General features: G+C 41.7%; 1 protein-coding gene across 1 annotated transcript in view; it reads left to right on the forward strand.

The window, feature by feature from the left end:
- LOC106092389 (serine-rich adhesin for platelets) overlaps positions 1–27,671 on the forward strand; it is an 829,314-nt gene that overhangs the window by 299,642 nt on the left and 502,001 nt on the right. Inside the window, exon 2 of the mRNA XM_059360349.1 lies at positions 16,671–18,496. Within this exon, the coding sequence (XP_059216332.1) occupies positions 16,671–18,496 (1,826 nt within the window). The remainder of the gene's footprint in view (positions 1–16,670; positions 18,497–27,671) is intronic.

A 27,671-nucleotide genomic window follows, 5' to 3' on the forward strand; every position in this document is an offset into this window, starting at 1 on the left:
GATTTAGGGGTTTAGCTTATATCCACCAAATTTTGGCATCATAGTGTAAAATGATATTTTTGTATAAAAGTGCAAAAAAAACAAAAAAATTTAAAAATATTTCTCTTTTTTAATGCGAGTTGTTTTTTATTTCTCACAAAGTTTTGCATTTAATTAAAATCATTAGGTATGGCTAACAAATCAACTACACCACCTCCTCATGACTTTGGATGTTTTTCAATTTCCATTAAAAATAATTCCTGGTATATCATTTTCGCATCACGAATACATGCAACAAATTTCCCAGAATGTCATCCATATGTGAATTTTCTTTATTAAACATTTTTAAATGCAATTTTAATGGAATTTCGTGAATGGGAATTGTATGCGATTGTGATTTGTGTTTTTGGAAATTTTAATTAAAGGTGTGAAAATTACATTTTCTGTTGATATGAATCGACAAATGTTGGTTCGCTATGCAGTTCATTTATAGCATGGGGTATTATTATTTGGAAGTGAATAGGTTTATATGGTTGTTTTTATAGATATACAGTAGCACCCATAAGTCTACATACTCCATGAAAAGAGGTTCTAAGTTCTACGACAGTTACGTTACTGTATATGCGAAATTACCCATGAACATTCCATTGAAGACAGGACAACAGTAATGTTACTTGAATAACATCAATACTTACTTTACTTTAATTGTCTATGACAGAACATTTGTTCCACTAGCCAAACGTAGAATAGCGTTCCAAGTGCCTCGATCTTCTGCGCTCATTCTAAAATCTCTGACAGGAAATTTCGAGGTGTCTCCTACCACTTGATCTTTCCATCGGGCTTTTGGTCGTCCTGGTTTGCGTGTACCACCGTGATTGTCCTCAAAAAAATTCTTTGCTGGAGCTTCTTCATCCATTGTGACAACATGACTTAGCCAACGCAGCCGTTGTATGCTATCGTCGTTATACAGCTCATACACCTCGTGGTTCATACGTCGCCTGTATTCTCCATTAACGTAACCTGGTTCATTTATTTTACGAAGAATCTTTCTCGCAAACACTCCAAGTACTGCGTCGTCTGCCTCAGAACCATATAACAACAGGGGTAGTATCAGTGTCTTGTACGACTAAGATAGGGTGCGTCCACAAGGATCTGGGTCTGAGTCGAGTGGGTCTGGCTGGGCAGTTAAACAGTTGACTTGTATCCCGGGGTCCCTGGTTACAATTGGGACATACATCTTGCACGTCGGCATCAAACCTTGTTCTGTAGGAGTTGAGGCGGTTGCATCTGCCGGAACATAATTGAGCCCGAACTACTCTGGTTTGCCGGGGGAGGTCAATTTCTTCAGGTGTAATGGGAGGCGGTTGTTCTCAAAGGACTACATTCTGAATCCAAGGACTGGCTGAAGATTTGGTGGCAGATATCTTCTTGCAGCGAAATATGAGGCAAGTTCGTTGAGGTAGATGTTCAACCTATCGCAGATGTCATCCATGGGTGGGGGGGCTGATGTCATGATCGTACAATCGTCCGATACGATCTCTATGCCGTCTGGAAGGGGTGGAATGGAGGATAGGTAGAGGTTGAACAGTGCCGGAAATATCACCCCGCCTTGGAGGATTCTCTGTTTCACTCTATGGTGCTTCGACTTCCTATCACTAAATTCCACAAATGAATGGCGACCAAACAGATACATCGATTATTGGCTGGAGGGACGTAATGGCGATGTCCTCAAATAATTTGACTGACCGTGTCGAATGCCTTCGATAAGTCCTGTGTCCCAAGGACCGTCCTATCGCATGTCCTGGGCCGATTGAAGCCACGGCAAATGTGTGCGGTGATGCCATGCAAAGCAGTTTTTGTGCTGTGCACTCTTCGAAATCCATACTGATGATCGGCGAATGGAAATTCTCCTACGAGGCTCGGGAGGAGTAATTCCTCAAGCGTCTTGGCCACTGATGAGAGAAGGGAGATCGGTCTGTACGACTCCCCCAAACTCGGGTCCTTTCCAGGCTTCAGTAGCGGGATCACTCTGCCCATTTTCCAGACATCGGGAACTATAAGAGTGTTCAAAGACAGATTGAGGACAGTGGTAAGGTACTCAACTCCAGGTGAATCCAGATTCTTCAACATCAATGTAGAGACTCCTTCGGGGCCCAACGCCTTAGATGATTTGGCGGCACGGATGACATTCATAACTTCGCCCACCGTAAATTGTGATGACTGTCCATCGTCTCGTAGACCACGAATGCGGCGAATAGCTCTCCTCCTTGCCCTATCTCTCTCGGGATGCACAATAAATTGACGTTTAAACAACCTGGCGCATATTTTTGGATCAGTCACGGTTGCTTCGCCAAAAGTGACTGAGAACCTGTCATCCCGTCTACTGGGATTCGAGAGTGACCAAACAATAGACCACAACTTGCCTAAACCGGTACGTTTGAACTACCTGGCGCATCTCTTCGGTTGAGTCACGGTTACTTCGCCAAAAGTGACTGAGAACCTGTCATCCCGTCAACTGGGGTTCGAGAGTGGTTCAATAGTAGACCACAGCTTGCCTACACCGGTGCCTTAGTTACATTGCTCCAAGTGTTCCAGCCACATATTCCACTTACGTTCCTTGACTACCCTGTTTATTTCCAGATTCGGCTCGCTGATTCTGGGGTTAGTGAAGACCATACAACGAATCCCATCACGCTCATCTGCGAGTACCACTGCTTGCGCCGGGAAATTGGGCCGCACTTGAGGTATGCGAACGGCTGGTATAAAGCGAGCGGCTGCTGCGTTAATGATGTCTCGGAGTTTCCTCTCTACCACTAGCTCATCCGAAGGGGGTGGCAGTTCACTGAAGCGGCGATTGGTGTACTCTCTGAAGCCAGCCCAATCGGCTTTCTTATGAATGATTAACGTCCGGCGCTCAGAGGTTATGAACTTGGGTGGTCGGTCGATGGTGATAATTATGGGAGAGTGGTCTGACCCCAAAGCGATGACGGCTTGCTAAGATATATCACTCAGGAGATCAGGGGATGCAATAAAGATGTCTGGCGAGCTGTTGCACCTCTTCGAGATCCTAGTGGGGACATCCTCATTCACCGTGCAAAACGTGGAGCTTTCAATCTGCTCTGCCAAAGCTATGACACGCTGGTTGTTACCTAGGGGAGAATGCCATGAAGTGTGATGCACATTAAAGTCCCCTAGAAACAGGCGATTATGGCCAGATAGTAACCCACTTATGTCGGGGTTGTAAGCTTGGCCATTAATCGGGACACAGCTACCAACCGGCGGTATGTACATGCTGTATAGCTCTATCTCGGCAGTACCGGAACTGACTGCTATCCCCATGCACTCCATGTAGGGGTCACTAGCGCCAGGCGCATGCGAGATGGGTTTACACTGCACGAAATGGTGTATCACGAAGGCCAATCCCCCACCTCCATTCCTTGAGCGATCCTTATGTAGCACCTTGTAACCGTGACAACTGTGCAAGCTGCAGGTGTTGGTCAGTTTTGTCTCCTGGATCGCTGTGACCAATATGCTCTTCCGACCCATAAAGTCCATAATCTCATCGATCTTGCCACGGAGTCCATTGCAGTTTAACTGCAAAAAGGATACACTTCCCGGCACTGGTCTGGCAATATTTGGGCTGGGATGCTGCCGTTGTGCATAAGTCTCTGGGTATTATATGTAAATAGGTCATATAACGCCCAATCGAACCCTTGCTCTGAGTTGATTTTCTTTACCATTAATTTTTTAACCCAAGAAACCTAATTTGTTAAAGTCCTTTGTTATTGTGAATATTCTACTACTCATGCTAGAGCCAAGACTAATTCTAACTTTTGTATCTTAAAAAATCCATTAAATAAATTTTTCCATATTTCCTATAGACATACTTTACTATGTTTCCCTTTTCCACTCTTTATATGGCATACTAAATTTTTTATATCAACAAATATTGCATAATTCGCCATTTATTGATTTTGGCTGCTACTGCTTTGCTTTGATGGAAATAATCATTCAGTATATGATATCAAATTGTGACAGCTAAAATTTTACGACTTTCAATAATAAACGTAAAAATTGTTTTTCGCACATGCTCTTAGGGAGTTGTTAAAAACCAAAGTTAAAAGCCTACTTTTAGGGGCTGTAAATTGTTTTAGACAGCATTATTAAGCGCTTTTACGGAAATGGAAAAGACAAAAGGCATGGAATTACAAAACATTAAACATATGATGGCTCTTTGTATGTACACATATGCATAGTCGTTAAAATGTTTACACCCTTCGACATGGGTATACCTACTTCATCATAACGTTATTAACAGCTTGAAATATTTGCCTAAGACCCTTTAAAGTGTATATATTCTTAGATTTCATGACTTTTCTAGGTTCACCTCTTCCTATTGCTGGCTACATTTGTAAGGTACTTATGCAATGTAAAAACTTTTCCCCAATATGGTGTCGCAATGCGTCACGCCTTCCCAACTCGACTGAAACTCCGGCCGGGCCGAACTTTGGATACCCACCACCTCCGGTATATATGTAAACCACCTTTCGTCGAAGTCCGGTGAAAAATGCATACCTTATGCCCCACAGCTATATCGATATATGCTCCGATTTGGAACAAAATCCGAATATGCAGCAGCTTAGCAGACATCTCCATTGCATCCCCTGATCTCCTGAGTGATGTATCCTGGCAAGCCGTCATCTCTTTGGGGTCAGACCATCTCCCCATAATTCTCACCATCGACCGACCACCTGACTTCATAACCTCTGAGCGCCGGACGTTTATCAATCATAAGAAGGCCGATTGGGCTGGCTTCAGAGAGTATACCAATCGCCGCTACAGTGAACTGCCACCTCCCTCTGATGTGCTAGTGGTCGAGAAGAAATTCTGAGACATCATTAACGCAGCAGTCGCTCGCTTTATACCAGCCGGTCGAATACCCCAAGTGCGGCCCAATTTCCCGGCGCAAGCAGTGGTACTTGCAGACGAGCGTGATGAGAATCGTGCTATGGACCCCACTAACCCCAAAATCAGCGAGCTGAATGTGGAAATAAACAGGGTAGTCAACGAACAAAGGCGGAATTTGTGGATGGAACACTTGGAGCAATGTAACTTAGGCACCGGTGTAGGCAAACTGTGGTCTACTATTGAACCACTCTCAAACCTGGTAGACGGGATGACAGGTCCTCAGTCACTTTTGGCTAAATAGCCGTGAGTCAACCGAAGAGATGCGGCAGGTTGTTCAAACGTGAATCCCGTGAGTAACAGGGCAAGGAGGGGAGCCATTCGCCGTATTCGTGGTCTACGAGACGATGGACAGCCATCACAATTTACCTTGGGCGAAGTTACAAATGTCATCCGTGGCGTTAATTTGATCGAATTCGGGTAATAAAAGCATCTTTTATGGTCTCAATACCCTATATCGGAGATCGGGCGGTCTATCTCTAGGGCAGCTATATCCAAATATAGTCCGATCTGCACCACACTTCATAGAAATGGGTCTACCAGAACTCACTGTGGCAAATTGCATCGAAATTGGAAGAAAAATGACCAATTCATTGCCTCAAGACTTTAAGTCTGGAAATAGGTCTATATAGGGGCTATATATAACTAAAATCCGATTTTATGAAATCAGAAGATCCGAGTTATATACAAGGCATATGAAATCATCAAAAATTGTTTGGAAAATGTTTTTATACCCAAGATATCTGTTAAATTATAAATACCCCAATAAATACCCAAAAAAAGGTATTTATTGGGTATTTGCCCAATAAATACCCAAGCCTTGGGTATTTACCCGGTAGAAACTCATCTGTAAGAATGACTACTTTCCAAATGTCCCAAAGTCATTAATTTGCCATCCTAGTCACTTGGTAAGAATCCCATAGAAAATTTGTGCCGTTATTGGGATCGAGATATACGTGAGAAACCTATTTCCTCAGAAGCAAAAGTGTGACAGACGGACAGATGGACGGACGAACATGGATAAATCGTTCTAGAATTTCAAGACTATCAAAAAAATATATCCGTTATCAGGTCGCAGATCTATATTTCGAGGTGTTACAAACGTAGTGACTAGATCAGTAAACCCCCCACTCTATGGTGGTGAGTATAAAAACAAGTAAAAGCGTGCTAAGTTCGGCCGGGCCGAATCTTATGTACCCTCCACCATGAATCGCATTTGTCGAGCTCTTGCCACGGTATCTCTTTTTAGGCAAACAAAGTATTGGGTTGCCCAAAAAGTAATTGCGGATATTTTAAAAGAAAGTAAATGCATTTTTAATAAAACATAGAATGAACTTTAATCAAATATACTTTTTTACACTTTTTTTCTAAAGCAAGCTAAAAGTAACAGCTGATAACTGACAGAAGAAAGAATGCAATTACAGAGTCACATGCAGTGAAAAAATTTCAAACGCCGACTATATGAAAAATCCGCAATTACTTTTTGGGCAACCCAATTTAAAAGAAAAGAATTGCTATGTTATTGGAACAATATCAAGTAATGGTTCATTTCGGACCATAATTGAACTGAATATTGGAGACCATAGTAGAAGTCATTGTGTAAAATTTCAGCCAAATCTAGTAAGAATTGCTCACACTTTAGGGGCTGAAGAAGTAAAATAGGGAGATCGGTTTATAAGGGAGCTGCATAAGGCTATAAGCCGATTGATGCCATTTTCGACACGAATGTTAAAGGTCATGAGAGAAGCCGTTGTGCAAAATTTCGGCCGAATCGGATAATAAATGCGCCCTCTAGTGGCTCAAGAAGTCAAGACCCCAGATCCGTTTATATGGCAGCTATATTAGGTTATGGACCGATTTGAGTCGTACTCAGCACAATTGTTGGAAGTCACAACAAAACACCACATGCAAAATTTCAGCCAAATTGGATAAGAATTGTGCCCTCTAGCGGCTCAAGAAGTCAAGACCCCAGATCGGTTATATGGCAGCTATATTAGGTTATGGACCGATTTGAGTCGTACTCAGCACAATTGTTGGAAGTCACAACAAAACACCACATGCAAAATTTCAGCCAAATTGGATAAGAATTGTGCCCTCCAACGGCTCAAGAAGTCAAGATCCCAGATCGGTTTATATGGCGGCTATATCAAAACATGGACCGATTTGGCCCATTTACAATACACACCGACCTACACTAATAAGAAGTATTTTTGCAAAATTTCAAGGGGCTAGCTTTACTCCTTCGAAAGTTCGCGTTCTTTCCACAGACAGACGGACGGAAGGACGGACATACAGACGGACGGACATGGCTAGTTCGACTTAAAATGTCACGACGATCAAGAATATATATACTTTATGGGGTCTTGGGCGAATATTTCGAGGAGTTATAAACAGAATGATAAAATTAGTATACCCCCATCCTATGGTGGAGGGTATAATAAATAAAATAAACTTTACATATTCCCTGTTTTTCTATAACATTAACAACTTGTGTACTGGTTTTTCTGTATGATAAAATTATTGCTGATGGCTGCATATTTTTTCCAACATTTTATAAAACAAGTTTTCTGGTTTATGAAGTTTATCGCAATTTTGCATAGTTGTAAATTCTTGATGTTTTTTTTTTTGTTTTTGTTTTATGTGAAATATTATGTTTAATTTCAACACAAATGGGCATTGTTCGTTATCAATTGTTGCATAGGTATTCCCGAATAAATTTATTTATTTTTGTTTGTTTTTTATTATAATAAAATAACTAAATCATAGGAAAAATCACAGGAAGCACATAATCATTAATTGTGGTATAATTTGTATACTATATGAAGAGAGGTTATTTAACTATATGAATATGTAGCATAACGTAATATTTTGCTTAGATTCAAAAAGTTTGCTATTTCGCCGCGGCCATAATCCTAGTCGACCTTCAAGTACCTTACCTTACTGCTTTTATCAAAAAAAGAAAAATTTAGTCACAAATCATAAATATCTTCGCACATGGTCGAGTTCTTTGCATGGGCAAGAACCTTTAGAGCCACATTGGAGGTCATAACAGATCAAATGAAATTTTTGACTGAATCCTGATTTGTTCCATTTGCAATTTCCATCGACGTACCCACATCAATAACAAGTTTTGATTCCAAATTTCGAAATGCTATGTTTATTCTATGGAAGTTGATTTTTCATAGACAGACCGAAAGATGGACGGGTGTATATCGTCCGATCGAGACGATCTGAAATTTTCAAAAAAAACATTCCACCCAATTCGGAAGAGAACTGCGCCCTCTAGAGGCTCAAGAAGTCAAGATCCCAGATCCGTTTATATGGCAGCTTTATCAGGTTATGGACCGATTTCAACCATGTTTAGTACAGTTGTTGGAAGTCATAACAAAAAACCTCATTTAATATTTCAGCCAAATCGGATAAGAATTACGCCCTCTAGAGGCTCAAGAAGTCAAGATCCAAGATCCGTTTATATGGCAGCAATATCAGGTAATGCACCGATTTGCACCATACTTAACACAGTTATTGGAAATCATAACAAAACATCTTATGCCAAATTTCAGTCAAATCGGATGAGAATTGCGCCCTCTAGAGGCTCAAGAAGTCTATTTGGGAGATCGGTTGATATGGCGGCTATATCAGGTTATGGACTGATATAGACTATACTTGGCACACTTGTTGGAAATCGAAATAAAAAACTTTATGCAAAATTGCGACCACATCGGATAAGAATTGCGTCATCGAGAAGCTCAAGAAGTCAAGACCCAAGACCGGTTTGTATGCCAGCTATATCAGGTTATGGTCCGATTTGAACCATGTGTAGTACAGTTGTTGGAAATTATAACAAAACACCTCATGCAAAATTTCAGCCAAATCGGATAAGAATTGCGCCCTCTGGCTGCTCAAGAAGTCAAGATCCCAGATCGGTTTATATGACAGCTATATCACGCTATAGACCGATTTCTACCATACTTTGCACAGTTGTTGGAAGTGATACCAAAACACCACGTGCAAAATTATAGCCAAATCGGATAAGAATTGCGCCCTCTAAAAGCTGAAGAAGTCAAGACCCAAGATCGGTTTATATGGCAGCTTTACCAGGTTTTACACCGGTTTGAACCATTCTTAGCACAGTTGTAGGAAGTGAAACCAAAACACCACGTGCAAAATTATAGCCAAATCGGATAAGAATTGCGCCCTCTAAAAGCTGAAGAAGTCAAGACCCAAGATCGGTTTATATGGCAGCTATACCAGATTTTAGACCGATTTGAAACATTCTTATCACAGTTGTAGGACGTGATACCAAAACACCACGTGCAAAATGTCAGTCAAATCGGACAAGAATTGCTCCCTCTAAAAGCTCAAGAAGTCAAGCCCCAAGGTCGGTTTATATGGAAGCTATATCAAAACATGGACCGATTTGGCCCAATTTACAATCCCAACTGACCTACACTAATAAAAAGTATTTGTATAGCCATGTCCGTCTGTCCGTGCGTCTGTCTGTCTGTCGAAAGCACGCTTGCTTTCAAAGGAATAAAGCTAGCCGCTTGAAATTTAGCACAAATACTTTTTATTAGTGTAGGTCGGATGGGATTGTAAATACGGCAAATCGGTCCATGTTTTGACATAGCTGCCATATAAACCGATCGTGGGTCTTGACTTCTTGAGCCTCTAGAGGGCGCAATTCTCATTCGATTTGACTGAAACTTTGCACAATTTGTTTTGGTACCAATTCCAACAACTGCGCTAAGTATGGCGCAAATCTGTCAATGTTCTCATATAGCTGTCATATAAACCGATCTTGGGTCTTGACTTCTTGAGCCTCTAGAGGGCGCAATCCTCGTCCGATTTTGTTGAAATTTTGCACGTGGTGTTTTGGTATCACTTCAAACAATTGTGTGAAATATGATTCAAATCAGTTCATAATCTGGTATAGCTGTCATATAAACCGATCTTGGATCTTGACTTCTTGAGCCGTTGGAGGGCACAATTCTTATCCGATTTGGCTGAAATTTTCCATGAGGTGTTTTATTACGACTTCGAATAACTGTGCTAAGTTTGTGGCAAATCGGTTCATAACCTGGCATAGCTGTCATATAAACCGATCTTGGATCTTGACTTCTTGAGCCTCTAGAGGTCGCAATTCTTATCCGATTTTGCTTAAATTTTGCGTGAAGTGTTTTCGTATCATTTCCAATAACTGTGCTAAGTATGGCGTAAATAGGTATATAGACTGGTATAGCTGTCTTATAAACCGATCTTGGATTTTGACTTCTTCAGCCTCTAGAGGGCGCCATTCTCTTCCGATTTTGCTGAAATTTCGCAGGAGGTGTTTCGTTATGACTTCCAATAACTGTGCGTAGTGTGGCGCAAATCGGTTCATAACCTGGTATAGCTGCCATATAAACCGATCTGGGATCTTGACTTTTTGAGCCTCTAGAGGGCGAAATTCTCGTCCGATTTGACTAAAATTTTGCCGTGGTGTTTTGGTATCACTTCCAACAACTGCGCTAAGTATGGCTTAAATCGGTCAATGTTCTGATATAGCTGTCATATAAACCGATCTTGGGTCTTGACTTCTTGAGCCTATAGAGGGAGCAATCCTCGTCCGATTTTGTTGAAATTTTGCACGTGGTGTTTTGGTATCACTTCAAACAATTGTGTTAAATATGATTCAAATCAGTTCATAATCTGGTATAGCTGTCATATAAACCGATCTTGGATCTTGACTTCTTGAGCCGTTGGAGGGCACAATTCTTATCCGATTTGGCTGAAATTTTGCATGAGGTGTTTTATTACGACTTCGAATAACTGTGCTAAGTTTGGCGCAAATCGGTTCATAACCTGGTATAGCTGTCATATAAACCGGTCTTGGGTCTTGACTTTTTAAGCCTCTAGAGGGCGCAATTCTCATCCGTTTTGGCAGAAATTTTGTACGTGGTGTTTTGGTATCACTTCCAATAACTGTGCTTAGTATGGCGAAAATCAGTCAATGTTTTGACATAGCTGCCATATAAACCGATCTGGGATCTTGACTCCTTGAGCCTCTAGAGGGCGCAATTCTCATCCGTTTTGGCAGAAATTTTGTACAACGGCTTTTCTCATGACCTTTAACATACGTATCGAATATGGCATAAATCGGTTTATAGCTTAATACAGCTGCCATATAAACCTATTTCCCGATTTCGCTTCTTAAAACCCTACAAGGCGCAATACTTATCCGAATGAACTGAATTACTACACAGTGACTTCTACAATGTTCAGCATTCATTTATGGTACAAATCGGACTATCACTCCAATAGCATATCAATTCTCATTCAATATTCTTTGTTTGCCTAGAAAGAGATACCGCCCATAGAACTCGACAAATGCGATCCATGGTGGAGGGTATATAAGATTCGGCCCGGCCGAACTTAGCACGCTTTTTACTTGTTTAAGCAGAATTTTAGTTTTTTTCCCATTTATTTGAAAAAGTTTTCATGAGTTTTAATTAAATACGCTCATTTCACGAGTTTAGTTTTACATCATAGCATGTAATCTATATGGTATGATGTTTTTCTTTGGAAAAAAAATAGATTTAATTATGTTGACTTTTTCTGTTTTATTGTTTTTTTTTTCTACTCATTTTTATTTATGCTTAAAACTTTTTCTGCACTCACACATAATGTAACAAATTGACTGTCATACACTTGCATGTTGTGCAATGCCAATCATAATGGATTACAAGAGAACACAATCTATGCACAACTTTCAGACAGGTTTACTTTTCTGCTTAGTTTTTTTTACTTTTTTTCGTTTTCCTCCTTTTTTGCTGTTGTTCATTATAAAAGTTATAAAATAATCCTTTCTAAATAATGGTTAATTAACATACTTGAGAGACTTCCCCCCCTCCGGTCTTTTTTGTAGGTTATTTTTTTAAAGCAACTTTGAGACTAGTTTTGATACCCTCCACCATAGGATGGGGGTATACTAATTTCGTCATTCTGTTTGTAACTCCTCGAAATAGGCGTCTAAGACCCCATAAAGTGCATATATATTCTTGATCGTCGAGATACTTTATGTCGATCAAGCCATATCCGACCGTTTGTCCGTCCCTCCTTCCGTCCGTTCGTCTGTCTGTCGAAAGCACGCTAACTTTCGAAGGAGTAAAGCTAGCCGCTTGGAATTTTGCTCAAATACTTCTCTTTGGTGTAGGTCGGTTGGGATTGTAAATGGGCCTAATCGGTCCATGTTTTGATATAGCTGCCATATAAACCGATCTTGCATTTTGACTTCCTAAGCCACTAGAGGGCGCATTTCTTATCCGATTTAGCTGAAATTTTGCATGATATGTTTTATTATGACTTCCAACAACTGTACTGAGTATGGTTTAAATCGGTCCATGTTTTGATATAGCTGTCATATAAACTGATCGTGGTTCTTGACATCTTTAGCCTCTAGAGGGCGCACTTCTTATCCGATTTGGCTGAAATTCAGCTTGAAGCGTTTTGTTATGACTTCCGATTTAGCTGAAATTTTGCATGAGGTGTTTTATTATGACTTCCAACAACTGTGCTAAGTATGGTTCAAATCGGTCCATGTTTTGATAAAGCTGGTATATAAACCAATCTTGGGTCTTGACATCTTTAGTCCCTAGAGGGCGCAATTCTTATCCGATTTAGCTGAAATTTTGCATGAGGTTTTTGTTGTGACTTCCAATAACTGTGCCAAGTATGGCGGTATAGAACCTGATATAGCTGCCGTATAAACCTATCTGGGATCTTGACTTCTTGAGCACCTAGAGGGCGCAGTTCTTATCCGATTTGGCTGAAATTCTGCATGAGGTGTTTTATTATGACTTCCAACAACTGTGCTAAGTATGATTGAAATCGGTTCATAACCTGATATAGCTGTCATATAAACGTTTCTGGGGTCTTGACTTCTTTAGCCTCTAGAGTGCGCACTTCTTATCCGATTTGGCTGAAATTGTGCACGAAGTGTTTTGTTATGACTTCCAACAACTGTGCTAAGTATGGTTCAAATCGGTCCATACTTTGATATAGCTGCCATATAAACCGATCTTGGATCTTGACATCTTTAGCCTCTAGAGGGCACACTTCTTATCCGATTTGACTGAAATTTTGCATGAGGTGTTTTATTATGACTTCCAACAACTGTGCTGAGTATGGCTCAAATCGGTCCATGGTTTGATATAGCTGCCATATAAACCGATCTGGGGTCTTGACATCTTTAGCCTCTAGAGGGCGCACTTCTTTTCCGATTTGGCTGAAATTCTGCATGAAGTGTTTTGTTATGACTTCCAGTAACTGTGCCATGTTAGGTGTAAATCGGTATAGAACCTGATATAGCTGCCATATAAACCGATCTTGGATCTTGACTTCCTCAGCTTTTAGAGGGCGCACTTCTTATCCGATTTGGTTGAAAGTTTGCATGAAGTATTTTGTTATGACTTACAGCAACTGTACTTAGTATGTTTCAAATCGGTTCTAATCTGATATAACTGCCATATAAACCGATCTGGGATCTTGACTTCTTAAGCCTCTAGAGGGCGCAATTCTTATTCAATATGTCTGAAATTTTGTACAACGGCTTCTCTCGCAACCTTCAACATACGTCTCTTATATGGTCTGATAGCTTGATACAGCTCCCATATAAACCTATCTCCCCATTTTACTTCTTGAGCCCCTACAAGGCTCAATTCTTATCCTAATGAACTGTATTATTACACAATGACTTCTACAATATTCAGCATTCATTTATTGTCCAAATCGGACTATAACTTGTTTTTTGTTGATCATCTCGATATTCTGAGTTGATTGAGCCATGTCCATCTGTCAGTCGAAATCACGATAGCAATCGAACGCGTAAAGCTTGAAGCCGCTTGAAATTTTGCATAGATACTTGCTATTAGTGTAGGTCGTTGCGGATTACAAATGGGCCATATCGGTTTCGATTTGGATATAGCTCCCATATAAACCAAACTCCTGATTTGATTTTCTTCAGCCCAGACAAGTCGCAATTTTTTGTCTGATTTGGATAAAATTTCGCAGATAGCGTTCTGCTGTGACTTTCATCAACTATACTAAGATAAATTCAAATTGGTCTATAACCTGATATAGCTCTTATATAAACCGATTTCTCGATTATCCTTGTTAGGATCCTAGAAGCATTAATTTTTGTTGGTTTGACAGAAGTTTAGTATGTTGGATAATATTTTGCCTTTCAAATAAATTTAGTTTGTAAACTAAACCAAGGTGATGGGTTCCCAAGATTCGGCCTGGCCGAAATTAGCAGCTTTTACTTGTTTTCTTTTTTTATGTAAAAATAAAATATTAGTTAAAAAAAACTTTCTTATTTTTGAAATTTTTTTTTATAATTTTTTATTTATTTAATTTAAATTTAAATTTTCTCAATAATAAGTGCGAAAATTTCCTCAAAATCGCTCATAAGGAGTAGGCGAGTTTATGCTTTAATAGGTTAATGATGACACCTCCTTTTCTAACGCCTCATATTTCTTATGAAATATTGAAGTAATAACCTTATGTTGTCTTTAATTACTTTCCTGAAAAACAAAAGCATACTTTAAGGATTACCATTTCGTAAGAATGAGTTGTGGTCTTCTTATGGAAGGAAAATATTTAAGTGCTCTCTGCATTATTAATTGCTTTTAAAGTAGAAACCACATATGTTTCGACATTTACAATTAATTTCCATTTAAATTTGCTGCTAAGGGTGTGGTTTTTTTTTGTAGCCACTACCATAGGATAGGGGGTATATTCAGTTAGGCATTTCGTTTGTAACGCAACGAAATATCCATATCCGTCGAAAAACTCTAAGGAGATTGAACGATGCCTGTGTGTCTGTCCATCCGTCTATTGCACTCACCCTACAGCCTTCATAAACTGAGATATTGAGCTGAAATTTGCCACAAATACAACTTTTTGCTGCACGCAGGTTTAATTCTTGAACGGGCCAAATCAGACCATGTTTGCATATAGCTCCCATATAGACCGACTTGCCGGTTAAGGCTCTGAAGCACATAAAAGCTGCATTTATTATCGGATTTCGCTGAAATTAACAACAGTGGGATATTTTAAGCCTCCCGTAATCCCCTCCAGCATATGGTCCGGACCGACTATATTTAGATATAACTGCCATGTAGACCGACCTGCCGATTTAGGGCCTGAAACCCGTAAAATATGCATTTATTACCCGATTTCGCTGAAATTTGAGACAGTGAATTACTTTAAGTCTACAGACATCTCACCCAAATATGGTTCAGATCGGACTTTATTCAGAAATAGCTGCCATATAGACCGATCTGCCGATAAAGGGTAAAGAAAAGCTTTATTTATAACCCGATTTCACTGGAATTTGACACAGTAACTTGTATTTAGCCTCCCGTAATCCCCACCAGCATATAGTCCAGACCAGACTATATTTAGATATAACTCCCATGTAGACCGACCTGCCGATTTAGGGCCTGAAACCAATAAAAAAAAATGCATTTATTACCCGATTTCACTGAAATTTGAAACATTGAGTTGTATTAAGGCTCCCGACATCCGACCCAAATATGGTTCAGATCGGTCTATATCAAGATATAACTGCCATAAAGACCGATCTGCCGATTAAGGGTCAGAAGCTCATAAAAGCTGAATTTATTACCCTATTTGGTTGAAAATGGAATTACATAGTGAGTTGTTTGAAGCCTCCCGACATCTGACCCAAATATGGTGCAGGTCGGACTATATTTAGATATAGCTGCCATATAGACCGATCTGCCAATATAGTGTCTTCAGTCGCCGGAATTCGCTGGAATTTGACACACTGACTTGTATTAAGCCTCCCGTAATCCCACCAGCATATGGTCCATATCAGACTATATTTAGATATAGCTGCCATATAGACCGATCTTCCAACCTAGGGTCTTAATCCTATAAATAACTGATTTATTGCCTGATTTCACCGTAAGATATTGGGTATATTCATTTAGTCATTCCGTTTGCAACACATCGAAAAATCAATTTCCGATTTATAAACCGATCCCTGGATTTGTCTTTTTGAGCCCTTAGCAGCCTTAATTTTAATCCGTTATTGCTGAAATTTGGAGCAAAGACTTGAATTATGACTTCCAACATCCATGCCAAGTATGATCCGAATCGCTCTTTAAAGAGATATAGCCCCATAAAACCCGTTCTCCCCATTTGACTTTCTTCCAATTTGGCTGACATTTTGCACATAGTGTACTGTTGTGACTCCCAACAACTGTGCTAAGTATGGTTTAAATCGGTCCGTAACCTGATATAGCTCCCATATAAACTGACCTCCCTATTTGACTTCTTGAGCCCCATAAAAAGAACTTTGAACATCAGACCACAATCATAAATTTGGCAGCCCAAAAATTTCTCGAAATACCAAGGTGACCAACTTTAGGGGCCTTCCAAGAGATGCCCGGACCACCTAGGGTTTTTGCACATGACCGTGTTTACATTTCAGCTCTAACCATTTTAAACTTCAAAAAGTTATCTCTATGCGTTCACAAACGGCATATAGTTTTTTTTTTTTGATAATATCCCACTGTGCGATGCATCACGGTTTTCATATAAAGTATTATTAACAAAAATGTAGCATACATTTAGGCTTTGTTTAAGTTTTTTTCTCCAAGGAATTGTCTTGAAAAACTGTATTAATTTCTTTTTTTGTATTTGCCTTTCTATTCCAGTTCACCTCCCAAAATTCCCCTTATCACCACCTATCATGCTTTATTGAGCCAAGAAAGTGATCAGCCCCACAAACGGCCCACTCTACAAAGGCAAGACTATTCTTGCCTAGATTCCAGCGAAGCCCAATCCGATGATAGTCACTTGACTCGTGAATCCATAACGCGAGAATCACAAAACGACGAACTTTCCTCTTCGACTTTGGACAAAATAGACGTTAGTACTTTGCCCTTGCCGGCTTTGCCGCCGAAAAAACGACGCACCAAACTCAGGGCGAGTCCCTCCAAACATCACAGTCGCCGCTATGGCAGCCCCCAACATCATCAGCATTCAGAGCTAAGAGATCCCCACAGTCCTGCCGATAAGGGCCCACCCTCGAAAGACGATTATCAACATCTGTCCGCCTTTCAGCGATACGTTGCCAAGCGCCGCGAAAGTTTAGAGGCATCTTCGCGCAGTTTCAACGAGAAACTGGAGGCGCGTAGAATGCATTACCATATGGGAGGCAGTGGCGGTGGTTCTGGTGCTTCCTCCTCCAGTGGTGCTGGCTTACACATGCCCACCTATTTGTTTGGCGAACATTATTATGCGGGCTCGTCACGCAAAACTGTGGCTCCCGCCAATAAGGAAGAGATTTATCTCAACAAGTCTGGTTGGGTGCAGGTGAATACCAAGCGCACCAACGATGAAAATCGCGGCTATCGTCGCTCCAACTATGGCCATCAGAATGGAGATTTACGCAACACCATACGTGTCATACAGATCGATAATACGCGGCGCTCGGATATGACACGTCAGGCTTTGCTGCAGCACCAGCATGCCATAGTGGAGCCTCCGAAATTTGTCAGCAGCAAGGTAGAGGAACTGATACAGCGCAATGAGGCCCGTTTGGGGGCCTCCAATGGCCGTGATTCCGCCCTAAGGCCAGGCTATCGGATTGTTGATCCCCAGCTGGCCAGTATACTGAACGAACGACCCGGCTTCTTGCCGGTGAAGAATCTCAACGACCACGAATCCCCGCCTCCCATAACTCCCATTCTCTCACCACCACCTGCCTTTCAAGATAGCAGCGTCAAAGCCAAGTCTTTTGATCGCCGTCGCACCATTGCCAGTCGTCCCACACCCCAGCCCCAGACTATGGTGGTCAACAATTGCAATCTCCAGGCCTCGAATGTGCCCAACAACAAGGGTATGGTGTTCTCGCGCAGCTTTGAGTATGACAACCGCAGACCCACACCCACAGACACCTATGTGGAGACCTTCTCGCGCAGTTTCGATGGCAATCTAACCGAAAGGCCAGCCAAGCCGGTTGCTGTGGCACGCGATAGATCGCCCAACTTTAGCACCCTTACCGGGAACTCGCCCAACTATCTGAGCAAAAAGGACTCGGGTGGCGGCAGCAGTGGCAGTCTGAGATCCAGAGATTCTTCACCCAAATATCAATCGCCGGCCGCTTCCATATCCTCATCGCAATCACCGCAAACCCAAAAGACTACCGCCTATTTGAATACATCGGTGAAAGAAGCTCCTCCCTCGTACAGTGTAGCCGGCCATACAACATCGCCAGTGGCAAATAAATATTCCCCCCGCTCCCAGCATCATGAACGCTCCTCATTTGAACGTTCCAAGAGTCACAATGTGGTGGGTAGATCACGCAAATCACAGTTTAGCCGTACCGGTAGCGGCAACATAGGAGGAGTGTCAAGTGGTGCTAGTGTCGGGGGTGTCATAGGAGGTGGTCCCAGTAATCTAAATGTGTCCAGATTTCGAAGTTTTGATACACCCATGAGCCAGCGTTTGAATTCATGTGATAGTGGTGCTCGTTCTGGTGAGTAAATTTGAAAAATTTAAAAATTACAAAAAAAAAGAATTTTTATATAAAATTTTGGCAAACATTTTTGGAGAAGTAAAGTTCGTTAAAATAGCAATTTTATAAAATTTTCTATCAAATGAAATGTTGACATTATTTCTATGAAATCAAAGTTAAACAAAGTTTCTACAGAATTCGGAAGACTAGGATGGGTAAAGATCCAGCGACAGAAGTCACAATGCAGCCTAACGAACAGGGAGCCGACGATGGTAGCATCACCTGAGAGAAGGTGAAGCCCATTTACTTAGGATTTGCAAGACTGAGATAGGCAAAAATCCCAGCATTGAAACATCAGGCACTACAGGGAATGGAAACTCAATACAGCCTAACAAACAGGGACCCGCTGAAGGAACTATTACTGACTTTATTAAGATTCGAAAGGCTAGGATAGGCAAAGAACCTAAATTCAATGCAGTCTAACGAACAGGGATCAGACGACGAGATCATCACCTACTCCCAAGAAGCCCATCTACTGGAAGACCTATGATTGAGGTAATCCAGATAAACCTCCACCGGAGCTAGACTGCTACAAACGCTCTGATGGAGAAAATCAGCTAGGGCTAGCAGCATATTGCCTTAATACAGGAGTCATGGACGACCCGGAATAAAGTTTCTGGACTGAACCATTTGAACTACCAAGTATTCTATGCCAACACTGGTACTCGGCCGAGGACCTGCGTTATTTGTCATAAAAATTTAAATTATGTAGTGGTGAGCGGTGAGACAGGGTGTCGGTGGAACATACCTGGCATCACTTTATCTACCTTACGACACTCCGACACCGCCACCCACGTCGGAGCTGCAACGGCTGGAGAGACAGGGAGACCGTCGAGCATATCTGACATCACTTTATCTGCCTTTCATCTCTCCGACACCGCCACCCACGTCGGAGCTGCAATGGCTGGTGAAACAGACAGGAAACGAGGTACTAAAAGGGTGCGATGCGAACTCTCACCACATTTCGTGGGATAGTACCAACACTAACAAGCGGAGCCAAGCCCTAGCAGAGTTCTTGAATGCTAACGGCCTAATAAAACTTAATATTGGTAACACCGCTAACTTTGTTAATAGGATTAGGGAAGAGGTTTTTGATGTGACAGTATGTTCGGAAAATCTAATCGATGAGGTTAAGGATTGGAGGGTCTCCATGGAACACTCTTTCTCTGACCATCGCTACATTAGGTTTAAAAAAGCACAGCCGGCGCCGAATCCGATAAGCTTCCATTAAAAGTTGAAAACCAACTGGACAAAATCCGGAAGACTACTCAGAATTCGGAAGACTACCCAAGATAGGTTAGATATGTCCAAGCATAGAAGGCATTGACGACAATGTCTACAGGGTAACAACTGCACTGATGGGGTTCTACGAAGATAGTTCCTCTGGGGGAAAGGAAATCAATCCGTAATAAGTTGAAACCAATTGAACACAGACTCGGAAGACAACTCAGAATTCGGAAGACTACTCAAGATAGGTTAGATATGTCCAAGCATAGAAGACATTGGCGACAATCTCTACAGGATTACGACTGCACTGGTGGGGTCCTTCGAAGATAGTTGTCCTCTTCGGGAAAGGAAATCAATCCATAATCAACTGGACACGGACTCGGAAGACTACTCAGAATTCGGAAGACTACCCAAGATAGGTTAGATATGTCCAAGCATAGAAGGCATTGACGACAATGTCTACAGGATTACGACTGCACTGGGGGGGTCCTTCAAAGATAGTTGTCCTCTTCGGAAAAGGAAATCAATCCGTAATAAGTTGAAACCAACTGGGCGCGGACTCGGAAGACTACTCAAAATTCGGAAGACTACCCAAGATAGGTTAGATACGTCCAAGCATAGAAGGCATTGACGACAATGTCTACAGGATTACGACTGCACTGGTAGGGTCCTTCGAAGATAGTTGTCCTCTTCGGAAAAGGAAATCAATCCGTAATAAGTTGAAACCAACTGGACGCGGACTCGGAAGACTACTCAGAATTCGGAAGACTACCCAAGAAAGGTTAGATTTGGGGGTTCCTTCGAAGATAGTTGTCCTCTTCGGGAAAGGAAATCAATCCGTAATAAGTTGAAACCAACTGGGCGCGGACTCGGAAGACTACTCAGAATTCGGAAGACTACCCAAGATAGGTTAGATATGTCCAAGCATAGAAGGCATTGACGACAATGTCTACAGGATTACGACTGCACTGGTAGGGTCCTTCGAAGATAGTTGTCCTCTTCGGGAAAGAAAATCAGCCCAAGACAAACCCTGGTTGACCGGGGAGATTCGCAATAATGGCAAAGAGGTCCGCAGACTTTTTGACAGAGCGCGTCGTAAAAAAGCGGAAGTTTATTGGGATGTATATTCCACAGGGCTCAAAGAATACAATAAGATTACCAGAGCGGCAAAACGTGCCTCCGGGAAGCTTTACTGCGGCCAGGTCTATAGCGTTAATGACGCCACCAAAATGAAAAATTTCTTTCTAAAGCCCATGTCCAAACTGAAACTTTAGTAGACGGCATGGGAGTTAGAGCAGATACAACGGAGGACATGTTGAGACTTTTGAAGAAAACCCATTTTCCCACAGGATATGACGGAACTCACAGAGACACCGGAATCTTGGAAAAATGAGGTTGAGCGAAGGATTGTCATTACGGAATTTATGGTCAAGGAAGCCTTGAGAAACCTGGATGACCGGGGAGATTCGCAATATTGGGAAAGAGGTCCGCAGACTTTTTGACAGAGCGCGTCGTAAAAAAGCGGAAGTTTATTGGAATGTGTATTACATACGGCTTAAGGAATGCAATAAGATTACTAGAGCGCCAAAACGTGCCTACTGGTAGCGTTAATGACGCCACCAAGATAAAAAAGTTTCTCTCAAAAGCCCATGTCCAAACTGAAACTTTAGTAGACGGCATGGGAGTGAGAGCAGATACAACGGAGGACATGTTGAGGCTTTTGAAGAAAACCCATTTTCCCATAAGATATGACAGAACTCACGGAGACACCGGAATCTTGGAAAAATGAGGTTGAGCGAAGGATTATCATTGCGGAATTTATGGTCAAGGAATCCTTGAGGAGCTTCAAACCATTTAAGTCACCCGGACCTGATGAAATATCTTCGGCATTACTACAAAAGGAGGCCGACTATCTGGCGCCACATCTAGCCACTCTCTTGACAGCATGCCTAGGACTTGCATATGCTCCGAAAGCCTGGCAGAAGGCAAGGTTGATATTTATACCCAAGCCCGACAAGGCAAGTTATGTGACACCAAAGGCCCACAGACCCATAAGCCTTACGTCATTTCTGCTCCAAAACCATGGAACGTACTGTGGATACCATAATAAAGAGTAGGACATCCAGCGAACTGCTCAAATGCAAACAGCATGCCTGTGTCAAGGGAAGGTCGGTGGAGACTGCCCTGCATGAGGTTATGCATAAAATGGAAGAATCCTACGATGCCAAGACGTTCACATTGGCGATACGCATTGACATTAAGGGGGCTTTTATGAATATGGGGACCAAGATACTGATCCAATCCTTAGACCAGCACCGTGTGTAAACCATATGCTGAGAAACAGGTGGATAAATTGCGGGTCCCATGACATAATTAAAAGGGTTCAAAGCGGGCAGAGTGGGCACAGGGGGCAGAGCGGACACAGGGGACAGAGCGGGCACAGGGGGCAGAGTGGGCACAGGGGGCATTTTACCCCCACTCCTTTGAGTGGCCACCATAAATGACGTATAACGGATGCTGACTGAGGACTGAAAACTGAATAAACCATATGCTAAGGAACAGATGAATTAATTGTGGGTTCCATGACATAAATATGAAGGAGAAGGTGGCACAAGACACGCCATTAATGAACGGGGGCAAAATACTCACCTATCAATGAGTGGTAATGGTACAATACCTCACAAATGTCGTCCTCATTAGAAGAAGATAACCCCCGCTGAAATATTGTTCTAACGTTCTCGCCAGGATTCGAACCCAGGCTTTCAGCTTCATAACCGGAGATGTTAACCTCTGCGCTAGGGTGGCGTCCTTTGAGTGACCTCCATCAATAAACTATTACGGATGCTGACTGAGGAGGGATTTGAACCCCTAAGGGATAAGGATCCGAACCAGCTATGCAGAAGGGCCGAAGTGGTCCCGCATATGGCATATGATTGGGTAAGACCCAGAGGTCCCAATGTTAACCCAGAGAAGACTGAAATATGCCTGTTCACGAGGAAGATGAAGGTGGACCAATTTGACGCACCACGTTGTCATACTAAGACGATTTCGATATCTGACAAGGTCAAATATTTAGGTGTGATCTTGGACAGGAAACTGAATTGGAAGTGTCACATCCAGGAGCGTACTGAGAAGGCTCACAGATGTTGGGCACTATGTAGACGGGCCGTAGTTTCGATATGGGGCCTGAATCCTAGGATAGTTCACTGGTTCTACAGGAGCTTGATTAGACCAATACTTAGTTACGCCTCAGTAGTTTGGTGCAGTGCTATGAAGAAAAAGTGCAACATATGGACCATACAACAGGTTCAGAGAACATGTTATCTTGACATAGGCGGAGCGATGAGGACCCCGCCCACTAGGACACTGGAGACTATTCTAGATATCCGACCCATTGACATACAGATTAAGTGTGAGGCAGCCACTGCGTCTATCAGACTTAAGGCGATGGGAGAATGGTTTGAGGATGAGAGCAGCTCATACCATAGCGGTATAATCGAGGCGACGATAGGAAACCTGGATGGAAGGGAAGAGGTTTCCGATCGGATACCTGAGATGAACCTTCAAGTCGAGTGCGAGGCTCTGCTGTCATCGTTACAGTCTTGGATTGACGGAACCTGAGTATTGCCATCTGGAAGATCATGTTACACGGATGGATCAAAGCTTGAGGACAGAGTGGGCCTGGGGGTTTACATTGAGAACCCGAGGACTGAGATTTGTTTTAGACTGACTGACCATAATACGGTTCTGCAGGCGGAGATCCGGGCGATCACGGAATGCTTGAGGTGATGTGGTGCTAACGCGAGGACGTCGAGTGGGAACATCTTTACGGACAGTAAAATTGCCATAAGGACAATAACAACCAGGACGGTAAGGTCGCGAACAGTCTTGCAGTGTAAGAAGGAGATTATCGCCTTCTCTGAGGGTGTGAAAATCCCCATCGTTTGGGTGCCGGGCCATAACGGAGGAAGGGGAAATGAAAGGGCAGATGATTTGGCGGTGAAGGCCAGAGGAGTGCCGTCAATAAACTTGGTTAACCCCAAGCCTTTCGGGTTGACGCAGTCCCAGGTAAGGGAGTGGGCGACGAATGCGCATGCAACCCTGTGGAACTGCGAAACGGTCGGTAGGACGGCGAAAATCCTATGGGGGGGGGGAATTCAGATCGTGAGAAGACGAAGCTATTACTGAATAGAAGCAAGAAGGAGGTCAGTATAGCTGTTGGTATCATAACGGTACACAAAGGACTACGAGCTCACTTATGTAAAATCGATGCGGCAAGTGATAACATGTATAGAGCATAGGGGGAAGATGATGAGACGTTGAAGTATTTCCTTTGTCATTGCCCGGCTTTGGCGTTTAACAGATACCAGCACTTAGGTGGAGACACAATAACAGACTTGAACCAACTTAGAGGAGTGGTATTGAAAACAATTAAGGATTTTGTAAGTAGCACGGAATTTCTAACTTAAAATTTTCGTTTTAGAGCGCACAACAAGCCGATTACTGGCTTGGGTGTATGTCCATAGCAGCATGGGGCGGATTAATATCTGTACCCTCTTTTCAACCTAACCACAAATTTTCTGATCTGAAGTCCACTTTTACGCTTCATTATCTACAATAATAAGATCCAGATTGGTGCATAAATTCCTTAAATTTTTCCTACAACAGTTTTTGAAACATTCCTTAAACAATTCATTATTGAAAAAAAATTTTTTTTTTCCTTTTACATTGAACTCTCGTGTATCCTTAACTACTTCTCCTACCTACTGTTATTCAAATGTCATGTTGTAATTTTAAATGCATTATTTGGTTATCTCTCGACTTCAGAATGCATATTTGCCCTGCCAGCATGGCCATCACTGTATGTAAGTGGGTGCATAGTTGTGCCGTACCTTATTCCAGGAACATGGCAGTCATGGCATTGTCAATACTAACATTGACAAAAGGATATATTTTGCATATTTAGAATATTCTCCTCTAGTCAATCAATCGAAAAGGAAGTCCTGTGTCTTTGGTCTTCTTCAATGCAAATATCCATCTATCGTTTCATTGATCCATTCATCCTGTCATTGTGATGATGTGGCATACAAAGCCAGCATTGTCAGCATTCATACCTAATGGGGGGGGGTTGGTCCTTGTTGACTGGTCCTCTATGCAACTCTGCCTTAAGGATAAAATGTGATTGTGGAGAATATTGTTTCAATTTTGTTTTTTTTTTCTTGTTGCTGCAGTTGTTGTGCTTGTTGGTTGTGTCATAGTAAAACAGCAAAAAAAAAAAAAATATATGAAAGACTACAACAACAAATATTCGATCATGTTTATCATTATTGTTATGCATGATTGCATAAAAATAAAACGAGACAGTTTCGTACATGATGGAGTAGTGTTGGGGAGGCATGTTTAAAATTGAAAGGACATGAACCATGTACAGGAAAGCACTGCGGGTTGCTCTTTAAATTGCAACCATCCAAGCAACGACAGTATTCAGTAACATGGACCGAAATTCATCGAAAGGCAAAGGCAACCAGAAATGCATTTATGGGCAAATATTTAAAAGGGGGGTTCAATACATGTATGCTCTGCAAACTTTAATAGACTTGGCCTTGCGATGAGTGTGAAACTTTTTCAGAAATTTCAAGATATGGGCCGGTTCGGACCACAATTGATTACATGTTGGAGACCTATCTAAAATGTCAGCCAATTCGAATAAGAATTGCGCCCTTTAGGGGGCCCAAGAAGTCAAGACCCAAGATCGGTTTATATGGCAGCTATATCAGGTAATGAATCGATTTGAACCCTATTTGGCACAGTTGTTGGAAGTCATAATAAAATACGTCATGCAAAATTTCAGCCAAATCGGATAGGAATTGCGTCCTTTAGAGGCTCAAGAAGTCAAGACCCAAGATCGGTTTATAAGGCAGCTATATTAGGTTATGAACCGATTTGAACCATACTTAGTACAGTTGTTTGATATCATAACCAAAGTACTTCGTGGACAATTTCATTCCAATCGGATAAGAATTGCGCCCTTTAGAGGCTCAAGAAGTCAAGTCTCCAGATCGGTTTATATAGGAGCTATATCTGGTTATTGACCGATTTCAAACTAATTTGGCACAGTTGTTGGAAGTCATAATAAAATACGTCATGCAAAATTTCAGCCAAATCGGATAGGAATTACGTCCTCTAGAAGCTCAAGAAGTCAAGATTCCAGATCGGTTTATATGGCGGATATATCAGGTTATGAACCGATTTGAACCCTATTTGGCACAGTTGGTGAAAGTCATAATAAAATATGTCATGCCAAATTTCATTCCAATCGGATAAGAATTGCGCCTTCTAGAGGCTCAAGAAGTCAAGACCCAAGATCGGTTTATATTGCAGCTGTATCAGGTTATTGACCGATTTGAACCATACTTAACACAGTTGTTGGATATCATTACAAAACGCGTCGTTCAAAATTTTTTTCCAATCGGATAAGAATTGCGCCCTCTAGAGGCTCAAGAAGTCAAGACCCAAGATCGGTTTATATGGCAGCTATATCAGGTTATGAATCGATTTGTGCCATACTTGGCACAGTTGTTGAATATCATAAAAAAACACGTCGTGTAAAATTTCATTCCAATCGGATAAGAATTGTGCCCTCTAGAGGCTGCAGAAGTCAAGACCCAAGATCGGTTTATATGGAAGCTATATCAGGTTATGCACCGATTTCAACCATACTTGGCACAATTGTTGAGTATCATAACAAAACACGTCGTGCAAATTTTCGTTCCAATCGGATAAGAATTGTGCCCTCTAGAGGCTCAAGAAATCAAGCTGCCATATAAACCCATCTTGGGTCTTGACTTCTTGAGCCTCTAGAGGCCACAATTCTCGTCTGATTTGACTTGATTTGAAATTTTGCACGTAGTGTTTTGGTATCACTTCCAACAACTGCTGTAAGTATGATTCAAATCGGTTCATAACCTGGTATATCTGTCATATAAACCGATTTTGGATCTTGACATCTTGAGCCTCTAGAGGGCGCAATTCTCATTCGATTTGACTGAAATTTTTCATGAGGTGTTTCGCTATGACTTCCAACAACTGTGCCAAATTAGTTTAAAATCGGTCAATAACCTGATATAGCTACCATATACACCGATCTTGAATATTGACTTCTTGAGCCACTAGAGGGCGCAATTATTATCCGATTTGAATGAAATGTTTTATGATGTGTTTTGTTATGACTTTCAACAACTGTGCTAAGAATAGTTCAAATCGGTCCATAATCTGATATAGCTGCCGTATAAACCGATCTGGGGTCTTGACTTCGTGAGCCTCTAGAGGGCGCCATTCTCGTCCGATATGACTGAAATTTTGCACGTGGTGTTTTGGTATCACTTCCAACAACTGTGTTAGGTACGATTCAAATCGGTTCATAATCTGGTATAGCTGCCATATAAACCGATCTATGATATTGACTTCTTGAGCCACTAGAGGGCGCAATTCTCATCCGATTTTGCTGAAATTTTGCACCTAGTGTTTTGTTATGACTTCCAACAACTGTGCTAAGTATGGCGTAGATGGGTATAGAATCTGATATAACTGCCATATAAACCGATCTGGGATCTTGACTTCTTGAGCCTCTAGAGGGCGCAGTTCTCATCCGATTGGGCTGAAATTTTGTACAACGGCTTCTCTCATGACCTTCAACATATGTGTATAATTTGGTCTGAATCGATCAATAGCTTGACACAGCTGCCATATAAACCTATCTCCCGATTTTGCTTCTTGAGCCCCTACAAGGCGCAATACTTATCCGAATGAACTGAATTACTACACAATGACTTCTACAGCATTCATTTATGGTCTGAATCGGACTATAAGTTGATATAGCTCCAATAGCACAACATTTCTTATTCAATAT

Source organism: Stomoxys calcitrans, chromosome 1 (genome assembly GCF_963082655.1).
Source record: "Stomoxys calcitrans chromosome 1, idStoCalc2.1, whole genome shotgun sequence".
NCBI classification, from domain to species: Eukaryota; Metazoa; Arthropoda; class Insecta; order Diptera; family Muscidae; genus Stomoxys; species Stomoxys calcitrans.